This window comes from Ambystoma mexicanum, chromosome 9 (genome assembly GCF_040938575.1).
Source record: "Ambystoma mexicanum isolate Mex_15411 chromosome 9, UKY_AmexF1_1, whole genome shotgun sequence".
In the NCBI taxonomy this organism is placed as follows: domain Eukaryota; kingdom Metazoa; phylum Chordata; class Amphibia; order Caudata; family Ambystomatidae; genus Ambystoma; species Ambystoma mexicanum.
Window position 1 is genome coordinate 807703714 of NC_090931.1, and position 17547 is coordinate 807721260.

At 48.0% G+C, this 17547-nt stretch overlaps 1 protein-coding gene across 2 annotated transcripts in view; it reads left to right on the plus strand.

Moving 5' to 3' along the window:
* Positions 1 to 10915, plus strand: part of TYW5 (tRNA-yW synthesizing protein 5) — a 153313-nt gene extending 142398 nt beyond the window's left edge. The window contains exon 8 of one of the 2 annotated variants that reach the window (XM_069615798.1): positions 10277 to 10915. In XM_069615798.1, coding sequence (XP_069471899.1) covers positions 10277 to 10533 — 257 coding nt within the window. In that variant the 3' untranslated portion in view covers positions 10534 to 10915. The remainder of the gene's footprint in view (positions 1 to 10276) is intronic. The other variant, XM_069615799.1, reaches the window with a different exon arrangement.
* The last annotated feature ends 6632 nt before the right edge of the window (positions 10916 to 17547 follow it).

A 17547-nucleotide genomic window follows, 5' to 3' on the forward strand; every position in this document is an offset into this window, starting at 1 on the left:
TCCCCCGGGTCTGGTTTAGCAAAATCCACCTCAGGGGAAGTGTCTAACCCACTTGCCTCATTTAAAGAATCATGAAGATCCTTTAATCTGCGCTCTTCAGAGGAAAATTCCTCTCTAACCGGGGTTACAGGTCCCTGTAACTCAAATGTGTCTTGTTCAGACAAATCACCCTCTTCTAAAATTGAGGATATAGTTCTCAATTGTTCTGAACTCATAAAGGGAGTAAATCCCATTTCCAAGGCAGAGGGTGCTGACGTTGTCATAATTGGCCTCGAGAGTGTCGATGTCGTCGACGCCGACGTCGAAGGCTTCGAGCGTGGCGTCGAAAACAGAGGTGGAGGCCTCGAGGACCTCGACAGAATTGGAATTCTACTCGACACTATCGACGCCATCGACGTCGAGGGCCTGGGGATCGTCACTGGATGTGTGGACACCGTGACTTTTCTCGGCGTCGACGCCGGTGTCGAGGCCGGCGTCGAGTCGACAGACCTGTGTGTCGAAGGTCCCTTCGACAACGGCGTCGAAGACCTCGACGTCGACGGAACCTTCGTCGACGGCGTCGACGGAACCTTCGAGGAAGGTTTGGAGGTCATGGTCCTACTCGAGGGTTCGAGACACGCTCGAGAGGTTTCTTTCGCCGGGTACTGCGACTCGCAGCGTTTTTGACCTTCGGGTCTTTCGACCAGAGCATAGCTCTCGGCAGTCTTCGAGGGGGTCGAGGCCGCTTTCTCGAAGACGCTCATCATGTTTTTTCTGAATTCCTCCCATTCAGCCCGGGAACTATGTTTCGTGGGGCAAGGGATTCTTTTTGGCGAAACAGAGGAAGAGGAAGACGGAGAAGGGGATCTCCGACGTCTCCTCTTCGAGTGTTTCGATCTCGAGGAGTGATGGGACCCACTCCGAGACCTGGAGCGTGAATGGTGACGAGGAGACGAATGTCTCGACTTCGTCGAAGAAGAAGAAGCTTTAAAAGTCTTACCTTTCTCCAGCTTCCCCCTACGCTCCTTCAGAGCCTTAGCTGTCATGGACATACAGTCCTCGCACTCCGAACAATGGTGTTCGGCTCCCAAGCACCACAGACAATTTCTGTGAGGATCGGTCAACGACATCTTTTTCCCACAATCTCGACATTTTTTGAAGCCGGATCGAGGGGTTGTCGGTTCCGACGAGGAAGCCATCGAGTACGATTCGAATAACTTGAAGTAAATATTACTAAGAACTGAGCAACGGTATTCCGAGGCACCGAGTAGCGCGGAAAAACGGAACTGTACAACGGACGCTGCGCGCGGCCTTTATAGGCAGGATGACGTCGAGCGTCGATACGGCGGCTGTCGAGGGTCATCGACTCGAGGGACGTCGACGTGCAGCGCCCTCTGGAGAAAAAATTTTCCGAGGCCAGCAGAGCTGGAAGGATATATATCTAAGATGAGGAATACGTCGGAGGACACAATCCCTTCGAAATATTATACCAAAAAGGGTATGCACAACTGTGGAAGTAAAAGAGGAACAAGTGTAATTATAAGAAGTCCTGGCAGGAGCATAAATCAGACTGTTACAATTATGTGTGAGTACAAGAAGCCCTGGCAGGAGAGTATACCAGGCAGTTGCAAGTCTACACAAAGTCATAAGAAGAAATATAGAGCTGTGTTTACCAGACAAAAGGAAAATGCAAGGCTATGCAGCTTTGTAAATAACAGTACTGTTGTGTTGAAGAAAAAGACACAAAAAACTGTTAGACAAATAATCATTTGTCTTGAGGAGAATTCCAGGGGAAGGGAGCCACCCCCTTGAGCCAAGGCTTTTCATCCTTGGAGAACTTGTGTGGTGGAGCTGTTTATTAATCCTTTACAAACTCTTTTGCAATCACCTATGGTTAAATACATTTCCCTTTTCACCCTACAGTTTAGTGTATATGGTGAGGGCCAGAATAGAACCTTTGGACACAAGGATGGTTTTGATTTTGATATCCTGACACAAACAGATCCTTAGTGTTTGGTAGGGAAATTCCTATTAGAGCAGGGTAATAGAGGTCTTTTCCCAACCCTTTTGTTTTCAATAAAAGTCTTTAACCCAAAACATGACTGACTTGTGTCTACGTTTCTTTCCAGACTTCTCACAGATAGTATTCCTACTCATAGGAGCAGACATGCTGATTATGTTACACCTAAACGTTGCTATCCTTCCGTTTCAAAGGACATGTTCATAAACAAGTAATTTGTTAGACTGGTGTCTTCATGTTTCTCATGTTTATTTTCTGAAAGTATTATGTGTCTGCTCGTTACATGGATGTCATTCACAGATAATGTGTGATTATGCTCTATCTGCATACTGTGTTATTGCCTTTCTTTTTATTTCATGCTTGGGAGTCACCGCAGTTGTTGCACTGAAGGAGCACAGTGTAAAAATGGGTAAAATGTACTTACCATAGTAATGCCTATATTCCTAGTCCTTCGGCCTGTTGACCATTCCCTGACCATTCTAAAACCTCCTCTAATGGGCAGACGAAAGAAAACAAACCTAGGGATAGCATCAGAGAGGGCTAAGTGGAGAGACTGATCCCAGATTTCTGAACTTAGGCATCCAAGCTCGATTACATTTCTAAAGCAACTGCTCTGGTAGTGTCCAGTGCAAAGACATCCCAAACATAGGCCTGATGAACTAATAATGCAGAAGGTAAGTCACTTTAAACTACTCATAATAGAACAATTTTCAAATGTTACAAATCCCTAGGATTGCTATTACAACTTGATGCAAATCCTGTTGGTATCACTTCATTGAGGGCAGCAGTGGCAAACACAAATTGAGGTGTGTGTCCAGCTTGGTGGATGAACTTGACCCACAGATCAGATTCTGTTCCATGGACCCTGACATTCTGGAAAAAGTTCAGTTGGTGCATGAGTTTGCTTTGACAGTTGATGGAGTCTCTGGAAATGTGCATTCTATCTGTAGGACTTCCAAAAGGGAACTTTGCCTTTTACTTTCTGTCTTATCTTCTGGACAATGAATGTTTTAAGAGGGGCAACACTGATGCCTGAAGCCTAAAAAAAAGCAAAAGATGGATTCCATGATGGCCGCCGACGTGTGAGGCTGTATCTCTCTGTCCTCCATCGGAGCCCCCTTTAAAGCAGGCCTTTGAGCTGTCAAAAGCAGCAACCCCCGCGAGTTACCTAGAACTAGGAGTAACTAGCAGTCGGTGAGCGTGTCAACGCGGTCCGGGCACTGTGCAGTGTTGCCTGCATCCCTCAACTTCAATTTGCAGACCGGCTGAGGAGAAGATTCCTAGCCCCACGACCTGCTGTGCACCATCAGAGGAGGGAGGAGGGACAATCCTCCCGGAGCTGACGTCGGTACAGTGTTGGTGAGAGAATCGGCCCGGAGAAGGAGGGACTCGCCTCCCGGAGCCGCCGCCGGTACAGAGCCGGCATAGAGAAGTGGCACAACTGTCCGGAGCTGTGCGAGAGTGCAGCACTCCACCATATCCAGGCGAGCTTGAGGTGGGAGAGAGCAAGGAGTGGCCCGGCGTCCTGTGCCACACCTCCGAGACAGCGGAGGGGAGACTCGGCCCCCCCCAGCAGAGAGAGGTGGTGAGTGTGGGGGTTGTGGAGGGGGGTTCTCACTCCTCTCCCTCTGAAAATTGCATCCAGGGCCTCAGAGGGTGACGGGCACCGTGACCCCCCAACCACCTCCAGCTCCCCCCGCTCCAGTACTGAAAGTAAACATGAAGGAGGTGGGTCAGGCCCTTCCACCCCCTCGCAGCAGCGGGTACTCCTCTGGGCAATACACCAAAGGACTAGGAGGATACTAGCAGCCAGCCATAGTCAGGAATCACTGAAGGAGCAGTGAAAGGAGCAGCCTCGTGGTAGGGTAACACACAAAGAAAGGGGCAATTGAGGGAAACAATTGGCTGGACACTTGGGTGACCACTGAGAACAGCAGTGCAGAGGCCCGGCAATTTACACCCTGGGAGCAGTGCAAACAACTAACCTAGCCACACCACACGACCTGGAAGTGGATTGCAAAACAAAGGAGTCAAAACCAGCAATTCCTAACAGAATTTCCCGAGCCCATCTAGCTACAAGACCTGGAGAAGAGGAGAATAACGTGTGGGCTCCCGGGGTAAACTAACGACGGAGGATTCCCACATCCTAGCCCAGAAACTGCACCAGATCACAGTAACAACCTGACAAGAGTGGAAACCCGGGGGAGAGAGGGGGGGACAAAGGCTGTGGAGGAAAGAAGGTCTCAGCAGAGAAGCGAAGAAGGGGTCACTGAAGTGAATCCCCCAAGAGTCCCACAGATGCCAGGGAGAAGAAAGCCTCTGTCAAGCATAAAGGGTTGTCCGACCCGTAAGAGGGCCAGCTGGAGCGTTGCTGGCGTTAACACTCGGAAGAAGCTCCGCCGGTAGGACCTGCGATCCAGCTGAATAGTGGGCTCAAGAAAGAGGAACCACACGCTATGGCTCTGAACAAAGAGGACCTACAGGAGTGTCTTAAAGGCATGGAAGATAGAATGATGTGCTCCTTCCAGGATCAGATCACCAAAATGAGGGACGAACTGTGGAGCTCGCTACAGGAGGTCAGGAAGGAAGTCACATAATTTGGCACTAGAGTGCACATAAATGAAAGGGGTCTATCGGAAGTGGCAGAGGAGGTGAAGCAGAATAGTGACCATCTCGAACTCCAGTCAGAGGACCTGGAGAACTGTTCCCGCAGGTCAAATGTTAGGGTGAAAGGCCTGAGCGAGAAGATTCCTGATGGAGCCCTGAGAGACACCTTACAGCAATTCTTTGGTAGTCTCCTGACATGGACGCAACCAGAAGACGTGAGAGTTGACGGAGTACATAGGGTAGGCCGAAAGAGGCAAGACCCGGGAGCGAGGCCAAGAGACATTCTGGTGGCTCTATCATCCTACACAATGAAGGAAGACATACTTAGTGCAGCAAGAATCCACTCAGGAGTGTCAATTAACGGAGCTCAAATTCAGCTTTACCAGGACCTGGCATTATCCACCCTGCAGAAAAGGAGGGCTATGAATTCGGTGCTACACACATTCCTTATAAATGGACATTCCCGTTTGGGCTCCTCTTCTTGTGGGAAGGCAAACGGAAAGTAACGACATGTGAGAAAGGCCTGTCGATAAAGAACTTACAGGAGGAAGAAAGGCACTTGCTGCGAGTACCCAGATCAGCATCACCTAGTGGAGAGACCAAATCTTGGGAATGTTCTGGGGTTAAGGGAAGGAGAGGCAGCAGAGCGGCAAAATTGAGAGGTCCTCCATCCAAGACGGGAGGATCACAGCCTATGGGCGGGAACTGACTGGTCTCTGGGGGCCACATAACTATCCACTATAACCACAGGTCTCGCTGGGGTATAATAATCCTAAATACAGGTGCTGCAGAAAGGGCGGCAAACACTGAATGAAAAGGGGGCAGACGGAGGGAAGGAATCTGGAGGCTATCTCGGAATCCGTTTGGGGGTGTAGTTCGCCCCTGCAGAGGAACTCCCTGGGGCTTAACCAGGTCCCTTGCCCCAGGATAATATCTGGGGCAGTTCCCAGGAACACTGGCCCTGACTGGGGAATGGGAGGGGGGAGGACGGAATGAAAGGTTTTGGGGCTAGGGAAGGAGGGAGTTGGGAGTTGGGTGTTGGGGAAGTTGGGGGGTGGAGGAAGGTGCCTGAATGGGGGATAGGGGAAAATAGAGGGAAGAACCAGGCACACAGAACAAGTTGGGAAATCAATAAAAGACTTGCAGCCCCCGGGAAAGCTGGGAAAGAAGGAATGACCTATAAATGTAGCAATGTCTCTCACACGTTTATCACATAATATAAGGGGGTTAAACTCCCCAGCTAAGCGCAAATAAGTAGAGGCGCAGTTGACCCAGTGTCGAGCAGACATGATAATGCTCCAGGAGATTGGTATCAAGAAAGCTGACAGAGCCTTCCCAAGACTTCACGCAGCTCTATCAGGCAAACTCACAGGGGAAAACAGCAGCGGTCATGATTGGCTTTAGGAGCTCACTCCAGGTGAAGGTACTAAGCACACTACAAGATAAGCTAGAAAGGTTTTAATTTCTATATGTAGAAATGGGTCCCAGGAAGGTAACAATAGGAACACTATACACACCGAACACTGGGCAAGAAGGCTTTCTACGTGAAGCACTCTTGAAGTTAGAAAAGTTCGCAACTGGGGAAATTATCCTTTCTGGTGATTTTAACCTTGCATGGGACCCCAAGAAAGAGAGTAACCAGGGAGGATGCCTCCTTTGCAAAAAGCTGAACAAAGCCTTCAACAATATAGCCCTTACGGACATATGGCGTATAAACAAAGAGGGAGAAAACGGTTTCACCTGCTTCACACATGTATACCAAACCATATTTAAAATTGATTATATATGGGCGTCGGCAGCCCTCCTGTGGGAGGTGGAAGAGATAAATCTGGGATCCATATCGCTCTCCGACCATGCTCTGCTGATAGTTAATATAAAAACATGGGAACCACGCAGGGGGTTGTGGTCCTGGTCACTCCCCCGGGAGATACTGTCGGACGAGGTGGTGGTGGATCGATTGAGGGACAAGATAGAGGAATACTTTATAGATAACGATAGCCAGGACAAGGCACAAGAAGGGATCTAGGAAGCATTTAAAGCGTTAATGACGGGGGAGATTATAGCCCTTCAAGCCCAAAAGCAGAAACTAAGGACAGCTATGGAAATAGACCTAGAATCCCAGCTATGGGAGACCATGCTGACCCTAAGCAAGAAAAAGAATAAAGCTACGTATAAAAATTTGAAGGAAATTAAGAGCCAATTAGAACTGCTCCGATCATGCAGGGCAGAATGATCCCTACTAAACGCCAGACAACGATACTATATACGCGTAAATAGGGCAAATAGACTCTTAGCTAGACAACTGAGACGGGCCGAAACGAACTGCACCATAACACTGTGAACAGCCGGATGGGTCAATAGCAACAGATACCGAAACGATTATGAGCTCCTTCAAAGAATTTTATGGAGCATTATAGAAGTCGGATAAACGAGACCAACAAGAAATACAGAAATATGTAAGAAGCTCCCTATTGCATAAGCTGGGGACCGCTAACAGGGAAAGATTGGAGGGAGAAATCACAAGGGACTAAATGGAAGCAGTAATTAAAGGCCTGACGTGCAATAAAGAACCGGGTCCAGACGGGTTCCACGATTGGCCAGTCTCTTTAACTCAATGAGTGTTGAGAGGTTGAGTGACCCAATCCATGTCTGAAGCGAAGGTGGTGGTACTAAGCAATCCAAATAAAGACCAGACGGTTTGCGGGTCCTACCGCCCCATCGCACTTCTAAATCTGGATGCAAGAATCTACACAGGGGTCCTAGCGGCCCTCCTGCCGGAACTAGTGGGAACAGACCAAGCTGGATTTCTAAAAGGGAGGCAAAAATGGGACAACACCAGGAGGCTGGAGAGGAGAGAAGGTGGCGTGCCGTAGGGTTCCGGTGGTACTGATTTCACTTGTTTCCAAGAAGGCCTTTGATCGAGTCGAATGGCCCTTTTTGTTTGCGACTATGGAGAAAATGGCGATGGGACCTATTTTCATAAACATGGTCAAAGCTAATTATAACTCCCCCCACGATGTGGCTCTCCATTAACTCTCGCCTGTCGGATGAGGTACAAATCTTGTGAGGGACACGACAAGGATGCCCCTTGTCCCCACTCCTCTATGCAATCTATCTGGAACCACTCCTAACATCTATTAGGCAAAATCCAGCTATAACGGGGATAAAGTTTGGGTTGGAGGAACATAAAATTGCAGCCTTCGCAGATGACAGGATGATGGCCTTAACTGACCCAGAAACCGCTATACAGGTACTACTTAAAAAGTTCTTCGAGATGGAGAAGGCCGCAGGACTAAAGATCAATATGGCTAAATCTTAACTATTGTGCTTAGGGCTTAATAAACATCAGGTTGAATCTCTGCCAATGTTCTCCCCGTTCAAATTGGCCAAGCGGAAAATCGCCTATGTGAGAGTGAACCTAACGGATTCTATCTCGGGATTATACAGCGCAAACTACCTAGAGCTGCTCTCCAAAATCAAAGCAGACCTAACTAGATGGTCTTGGATGCGTGTATCTTGGCTGGGGAGAATAGCCACATTAAATTAAAAATGAATACGCTTCCTAAGCTGCTGTATCATTTTCAAGCTCTTCCCGTTAAAGTCCTGCAAGTCTTTTTCAAGACAGTCAAACTGATGGCACAATTCGTATGGCAAGGTAAACGTCCTAGAATAGCGCTGGAAACTTTGATGGCTCTGAGGCTGAAGGGAGGTTAGGACTGCCGGATTTTGCCAAATATTATGCAGAGGCTCAACTACGGGTCCTTCGTGACTGGCTTTCAAACAATATGTCCAAACCGGGGTCTAGAATGGATCAGGCTATGGCAGGGACTGCCCTAGATTGGCTGCTATGGCTGAAAAGGCAGGATAGACCCCGTAATGTAGGGATGAGTTAAATATTAATGGTTGTATGTGACCTTTGGGACTGCCTTTTTAGTCGGGCCAATTGACAACAATCCTATCTCCGTTCACCCCTCTGTTTGGGAACCCGCAGTTTTTCCCAGGGATGTGCCAGGGCTCATTTGTAAGACGACAGGAAGAGGGATGTACAAAAATCAGAGATGTGATGAAAGCGGGTGCGGTTAGGACATTCATGGAGTGTAAACAGCAACTCGGGCTAACAGAGAAAGATAGGTTAGAGTACTATCAACTGAGGCACTGGCTGAAACAACCAGATATAAGAAAAAAGGCGGTGCTGAGGGGTCTGACCCCATTTGATAAATTCATCACAATGCATACAGGGGATAAACAACTGGTTTCCAAAATATATGGGATCCTACAAGGGGATGGCCCTGAATGCACCTGGATATACATGACACGCTGCCAGAAGACACTCGGGGAAGAGATACCTCTAAAGCACTGGGAGAACGTATGGGAACAAATACTGAAACTAACTAGATCCATACAAACCAGAGAGGCATGGTACAAAGTGATGGTACAGTGGCATTTCACACTGGAAAGATTGCACTGTATGTACCCAGCGGTTACGCAGGAATGCTGGAGGGGATGCTCAGGGAGAGGGGAATGGAGACACATATGATGGGACTGCCCGATACTAAAGAGATTCTGGGAAGAAATTAAGGTCCAGATACAACAGATGGTATATATATTATACTCACCCAGGAAATGGATGTGTGGTCTTTTTGACCCTGAGTTTCAAATCCTGACGAAACCCCAGTGAAAAGCTTTCATGATCCTGTTGATAGCGGCCTGATTATTATTAGCTAGGAATTGGAAACAGAAAACGCCTCCCACGAACATTGAATGGTTGCATAAAATATGGGGGATTCTGGCTATGGAGTGGGTGACCTGTGGAATACAAGGTGAGAGAGACAAATTTCGCAAAGATTGGGGAATGTTGCTGGACTTCCTGAGGGGAGATTATATGCAGCAATAGTGTCCCAAAAGCTTGAAAATACTGGACATAATTTAGACATTAATCTGCGACTGGAGGGGATAACTACTAACGGTCCTACTGGAGTAGAATTCAGGCACAGGGCTGGGGGTGAATGAGTTGGGGAATGGGGGTAGGAATGTTTTATATATGTTATACACGTTGAAAATGCCAATGAAGAGACATTTAAAAAAAAAAGCGAAAGATCAGTCCAAAGCTGCTCAAATGGAAGAGCAAGTCGGCATTTTTTAATGGAAGGCATAAGTAAACCTATTTCCTCCTGCGCTCTGCCTCACTGCCCCCGCAACCCATGGAGCAGCCGAGGTAGTGATATTGTACACCAATGTCATAGGCTGATACTGCACTTATGCTCTTAACATAGTTATCTATCCTGTCTGTAGCGTTTGAAAAGAATTTGTATTCTAGTGTCAAAAGGCCTCAGAAAAGTCAGATGTCAGACAATACAAGACCACTTTACATTGCATCACATTCTCTATCTAGGTCTCTAGCTAGTGCTTGCTTCTTTTCCATATGTGTTTTAGTCAAGATATTTTGCAGAGTGCAATAAAGAAGCAGTTGAATTAAATACTTAAATGCTGTTTTTAAGCGAGCCATATAGGACTCTGAAAAGGTTTGTAATTGGAACGGTAGTAAAAATTGGGTGAGGCCATATTGCAAACAAGCATCGGATCCCCCTGTTCACATCACTATCAGTGTTCATGTTCTGTCAGAAGCAACATATGTTCTTTGAGTAACATCTTTTTCCTCTCTCCTTCTAGCGATGTGGTTCCATAATACGATTGCCGAGGAGTTCGGGGTGGGAGTGAATGTCTTCTGGAAGCATTTGCCACCTGAATTCTATGACAAAACAGACACTTATGGAAATAAAGACCCTGCAGCCGCCTCTAGAGCAATGCAGATCTTGGACAGGGCATTGAAGACGCTGGATGAGCTTCCTGAGGAATACAGGGATTTCTATGCTAGGAGGATGGTTTTACGGATCCAGTCCAAAGCATATAGCACAAACTATGAATGAACACCGACCTATGAGTAAATTATTCTTTCTGAGGCTGGATGACCTGGCCAAGCACACATTTGTCCTGCTGAGACGGTTGCATGTGTGGTACTGTGCATTGGCAGGGGACAAAAACTCAATGACTTGGGATTTTGCTAACCTTCTGGTACGCAATACATACATTCCTTTATGCTATGCTGTAATATATTAGGAGTCATAAATCTGCTGTCATTTGCCTCCAAATGGCAGTACTGTTTTAAGATTAATTCCGAAATGTTCATATCTTCAAAAAATACAGGAGTCAAATGTTGTGATTTTTATTGATTTTTAAAAAAAGAGCCATAACATAGCCTATGTGAGAGCTAGTGAAATGTTTAAAATAATAAAGAATATACTATGGGTACTTCCCACCTTTTTATTCATATGGGGCTGTATCGGACGGGAAAGAGACAATATACTAAAAAAACAAAAAGAATACAGGCTACCCTTCCTTTTCCACGCAATCAACGACCTTTAAGCTATGTTAAGTGCCCTGGTTGAAAAGTCCACTGTACACACCCAGAAATCTGTTAAAAAAACAGTTGAATATTTAATAAAAAATATTTTTATAAAAAACAATTCATATTAGACAAAAAACATCAGAGGTGTAACGTTGTCACGCCCCCGTTAGTGGCCCCGTTAGCGAAACAACAAACACTTCAGGTTCCCAGACAAACTAGGTTCCACTTACCTATGCAGGTCTGCCAACGGTGAGTGGGCGACGGCACTTAGCACTCTCAGAGGGACCTGCGTCCAGTGCGCCCGGTGCGGTCCCCTTTCCTACATTGGCGAGTGCAGTGGCGGCGTACCACCGGGCATCCGAGGCACCGGCACCACTGGGCTTGTCGCGCGATTCGCCACGTGATCAGGAAGGGGCCTGGTCGGAGCAGTGAGACGCAGAGCATGCGTCACATGTTAAGGAGCTGCACGTAAAGAAATAATCCATGGTGCACGGAGCATGGTCACCTGACTGAATCATGTGATCACCTTTGTATTCAAAAGGAACGTACTGACTCACATTCAGCGCTTCACAGCTGACTTCATTAGTACTGTTTGGCGTTCTCATGGATTTTGTTGCTCTTGATTATCTCGACCACGGACTGCTTCTCCGATTCCTCTTCTCCTTCCCTTGGTACTTCTGCATTTGTTCTGGTGACTTACTCGGATTTTTTACCTCTGCCTTCCATTGGAATTGTTATTGGATTTTCCTCTGCATTTGACATTATCTCTTGGTGCTCTGACCTCGGATTGTTTACCGAACTGATTTCGACTCTCCTGGCTCCGCCTTTGGCTCATGTTTTTTCTCCTGCATCAGATGTTATTACCATCCAACTAGAGTGCCATCCTGTGTAACAACTGTCGCCTACCGCCGGCGACTACTGCAGACCCCTGCCCATTCACCTTATCCTGGGTACCCTGTCACCTGCATTGGGTAACCCTTCTGTAGTGATATTGTATTGCTCTGATTGGGATTGCTTTCATTGTCTAACCTGGTTGCTTGCCTTACAGTGGTCAGGGGGGTCTTTCCGGCGTTCCTGGTTCCAGGCTGACGGTACTCTACACCTGTGGCCTCAAAGATTGCACGAGCAGTAATATTGCTATTTTGCTCGTGTGGTACTTGGGGACGGAGGTTTCATCATCTACACGACCATCAAGTCTTAACAGATATCCCTTTAAAAGCTATCATGGACGCCCCAATACATTATTTAAAACTGTGTCACACTGTGAGGTTAGTATATAAAGGTGACAATATCTTATACCACAATACCAAAAAAAGAGAGAGACTCGTTCTGGCACACATTCAACCTAGAAGTACCGAAAACACACGTGCCACCCTTCATGTATTTTCAGAGAATAATTCAAATCCTTATACCAATACAATCACACTCAACCCAGCTGTTATTTGACGATATATTTAATACAGAAGAATGATTTGGTCATTCTCACAACAAGCCAAACAAAAATGGACGTCTGATTCATGTGTCTATTTGGTCAGGCTGTAGGTCGACACAGTGGGCCTCATTACGAGGAATGCGGTAAGGGGTTAATGGCGCCGGTAAAGTTGCCAGAGCCGTCAACCCATTACCGCCCCATTACGAGGTCTGCTTGCGGGAACTCGCTAAGGACGCCTGGGTTTACCAGGCGTCCTTAGCGGATTCTACGAACAGTCCAGGATGCTATTAACGGGCCCGTTGTTAGCATCATCCCCATTCCCATTGAGCCCTATGGGGGCTCGAATGGGAATGGGGATGTACCGGGTCCAGGTTCCTTGAATGAGGAATTACTGGACCCTCCAAGGTCGGAATGGCCCGGAAATTCCTCATTCAAGGAACCCGGACCCGGTACCCGGTATGGGGTTAACCATGCCGCTAAAAGCGGCATGGTTACCTCCATCCTTGTAATGAGGCCCATTGTGTTTTGGCCCCTAATATGAGATAAGTCTATTCTAGGCATTATCATATGATCATCAACAAGGCCTTCATCAGGACATAGAAAATCTTGTGGTAAATGTATTTTGTTGTCGATTTTCAAAACTCTTTTTTCTGTGTTGGGAACTCTATAATATTTCCACGTGTTTAGGACAACTTTCGCTATATATTTTCTCTTTAAATAGATAAAATCTCTGCCAACATCAAAGACTTCACCTTCTTTTCTCTTCACCACATTAATCTGTATATATACGGTGGGTTTAAGTAGGCTTTACTTCTCTTCATTTTCTTGCCTCCTTCCTTACAGAAAGCTGGACACTCTACGCCTGTCCTTGTCTACTCTGGTGGTTTCATTGTTCACCACAATTGTGCAGGTTCTTATCAGGCATCCAGTTACTTTACCTTTCTCTGAAAGTCTGTGAGAGGTATTCCTTTGATACCATTAGAATGACCAGCTTTCTGCAAGCAAGGAGGCAAGAAGATTAAAAGAAGGGGGCATGGCTAAGCAGCCATGCAGTAGAGACACTTGTTTTGCAGCTCCTGCTGATCTGCTATGATCCTGTCCTAGAACACCGGCCCCGGAGCGTGTCAACCCCCAGATTCGCTCTTCCAGATGAATAGTACAGGCATAACCAGGAGTAAGCACAACGTTGGAGTGCAGATGACAGAATTCAGAAGAGAGAAATGTGAGACCCAGGCCAGCAGTGGCAGAAACAAGATGGTAGACGCAGAACAACAGTCTGAGTGTACAGAAGAACAAAGAGATACAGAGTGGTGGCGGGTTGATTATTAGGACCACGTTGGCTAGCTGGTTCCCGCTCTGGATCCACGGCAGAGTCTGGGCTGTCAGGTGAGGACAGGAGATGGGTGGAGCAGCCACCATGACGTGAGCAGCCTCACGGTAATAAGGAGGGCGGAGGAGCCCTGGAGCAGGTTACGGAGTGAAAAAGCACCAGCAGCAACGAAGACTGCCGGAGATACTGCAAAGTGGACGGTAGGTCGGGCTGGGATGGCGGAAGCCTAAGGGACGTGCAGCCCCATTCACGGCAACGAGGGTGGGGACCCGTGTAAGGGCCGGGCATGTCCCAGGACACAAGTGGGAAGGCGGCCCTCTGATGACATTGGACCGCCCGCCGCAGCAGCCCGAACACCAACATAAAAAGACTGAGGCAACAGCTGACGACGCCAGTACTCTGTTGGAAGGCTGAGGCTGAAGCTGGCCCACAGTGGGTGTGTGAGAAGACACACACTCCGCGAAGTAGCGGTTGAAGCGAGCCGCGCTTTCTATTTCAATCGACATCCATGTAGGCACAGCCCAGGAGCGGGATCTATGCATAGACATACGCATGAATCTGAAAATTCAATTTTACCAATGAATAAATAAAAACGAACAGCGACGGTCATGTACTGGCTCCATATGATTTAATACACTGCAGCAAGCCGAGAGAAACTGCAATTAAACATCGGCCACCTAAATGAAACAGAATGCCTAGTTGGGCGTAGAAGCCTGGAGCAACGTGTATAGGCATACACGCTTTCGGTGGCGACATGTGTAAAGGAGGCAACATCCACTGGTGAAGCCCATGCAGAAACACCAATACAGGCAGATGGGACAAAAACCAGCCCCCAGTAGGCATGAGGAGACTCTGTAAGTAGTAACAGGACCAGCCCATAATTCTGTAAGCAGTCACGCGAGCGGGAATTGACCGGCAATTGCTAACTTGCTTAGAGCGGATCGCAACAGGTATCATTAAGCGCACGACACATGTGGGTGCAAGAAGCCTCCTCCTGAAATAGTACATTGGAGCTACCATCACAACAAATACTAATAACGTCACCTGTCAGCAGAGTACAGTGGAAGTAGAGTGGAAGCACTTGAAAGGCAATTTAGCTTCCCAGGAGCATCACTAACTGCCTCCACCTAGCACCGGCTGGTAACAAGTAGAGCAAACGAGAGGCGAGGGTGTGATCGAGTGAACCACCCATGGCATCTAAATCCCAAAAAAACAAGCAGCCCACGTTGAACACCTTCACCAAATGTGTGAGTTTAGCGGATAACAACATGCCAGGGGCCCAATCTCCACAAGGAGAAAGGACCCAAGTGAAAGGGGACCAGCAGCTCCTAAACACCATAGCTTCCCTGAAGATTGAATTAGAGGCCAAAATGGATGCCATCAGCCTGGATGTGAACCTCCTGCGGCAAGATGTATGGACACTCGCAGAACGCACAGGTACACTGGAAAAGGAAGTTGCAGTCAACGCAGCTAGTTTGAAGGATACCTCAAGGGAAGTAACGATATTGCAGCATCAATTGCAGAACCTCGAGGGTAGAGTGGTAGATGTAGGAGGGCGAGCCAGATGCAATAACGTAAGAATCATTGGACTCCCGGAAGGGGAAGAGTGGGTGAACTCCACCAATTTCATAGAAAACATGCTGCTACAAGAAATTGGCCCGGGATCCCTCACTCAGGGCTTCACAGTAGAAAGGGCACATATGTCTCTGATGAGGAAGCCGCCGCCAGGAGCGGCCACCAGGAGCCCCGTCATAGCCAATCATAGGCCGGATATTGAATTATAAATGCAGAGAGAAGATCCTTGAGCATTTCCGAAAAGGCAGCATGATACAGTGAGGATCAGCCGCATACCCGGACTACACCTTGCAGGTGCAAAGACAGAGGATGCATTTCACAGCGTTCAAGAGGAGGCTGCGGGTGGCGAACTTTAAGTATAGGTTGCTGTATCCAGCAAGGCTGAAAGTAATAAGCAAAGACAGAGCCATCTTTTTGATACCCCAGAGGAGGCGCATAAATGGGTGGACACGGAAAACTTGCCAACCGAAGTGAACAATCAGGTGACGGAAGTAGGGGAAACACGCTGAGAGGCCCACGGGTGAGCCACAAAGAAGATTGCGCAGGGGTGAGACCTTTACGCACATGACTTGGGCACTGACACCTCTGTGTAATGCAGGAGCCAGCAGTGCACACTCCAACCGGGAGCGCGCTGTGGGGGAGCGTCCTTCACCTGTAACGCTCGCCTGGTATCCACGTGTATGTCACTCAGCCTGTTCTAACCTCTTACGACCTCGAACCCTTCCCTGGAGTCTACTCGACTGGAGACTGGGCCTGAAACACAGGATTGGTAGAGTTTAACTCCGCATTGTCTCTGTGTGCTTCAACCCCTTCTTCCCCGGGGTCCAACCCTTCCCTTTGATCCACAGCTCACCTTGTTTTCTTGGAAAGTGTGCTCTCCGTCCTGCTTTCAGCGCAGGGGTGCGTTGATTGATGCGGGCTCGTTGCTGCCTAGTTACTTCACTGGCAAAAGTCCAACAGGTAAGTATAATGAGTCTTTTGAGTTCTCTAACTTCGTTCCTTTCCTTCCTCCGATGATGGCCGGCGTCCGGGGATGGTGACGTGCTGCTGAGATGAGTAGCGTTGAAGGTGAGTGAGAGCGCGATGCGCCCCTTACGTATTTGTATTGAAGTGAGTTAGATTTCTGTGTCTTTTAGGTGCCGCGACATTTTCAGCCTCGATGCCGTTTATGAAGAAGAAATGCGGTGAGTAAGCGCAGTATGCAGCACCTCTAGATGTTTCCACGCTAACCTGGAGTGTCTTTTCTCTCTTGCAGATGGATGAGAAGTTCCAGAGACATAGGTCCCCCAGAGCGGCTGGGATTCAGGTAAGCGTTTGAAGCTCGTACAGTCTTTAAAAAATAAGCGAAGATTTGCTGAATGCTTACTAATGCCTTTTTTCTGTTCTTTTCCCTTTTCCTTAGGAAGCGGCGTGCCGGGATGGGAATGACACCGCCGAAGATGCCCGCTGAACAGAAGGAGCAATGAACGATGGGCAGAAGCGCCGCAAGGTAAGGCTGTTCCGAATGGTGTTCTTGTTCTTGCAGGAGCTGAGCGCAGAAGAAAGATGCAGGCCTATTGGAGACCGATCCGAACATGGTGAGTGTCACGCTGCAGGTGCAGAAAATGCAAAGCATGCCTCTCAGCCTGGTTATGGCTTAAATAGTCTCTGGGTATCCCAGGTGTCTCTGGGCTGAACCATACCCAAAAGACTAGACTGCACATGCAGTTCTGGGAACCAAAATATGTGGGGGCATCCATCTTGTCCCCATCAGTGCACTACAAGTCCAATCCTCAATGTTATCCTATGGGGGTGAGTGAGTCTGGTGCCACAAGCGCCAAGTCTGACCTCAAGTGGGTCTTTGGAGGGATGGAGAGGTCCTTGAGGGCCATGTAGGTGATCGTGGCCTGGCTCCAGCCTGACATCTTGGAGGGCTGGGGACATGAGGGGCAGGAATCATGACCCAAGTGTGCATTTGTTCACGATACTAGCTGTTAAGTATTCGCCTGCCGCACTCCAGGCACCAGGACAAGTAAATGAGAAGCAGGGATGCCTGAGCACATGGTATTGAGCTGGGCAATTGTTGGGTAGGGTGGGTGGGAGTTGGGACAGTTAGCCTATAGATCCACACAACAAAAGTATATGTGCATCAGACTGTTGAGGTACGTAGGAATGTTTGTTTGGGGTGGGGAACTTATTAGAATTGCCTCATGGAATGT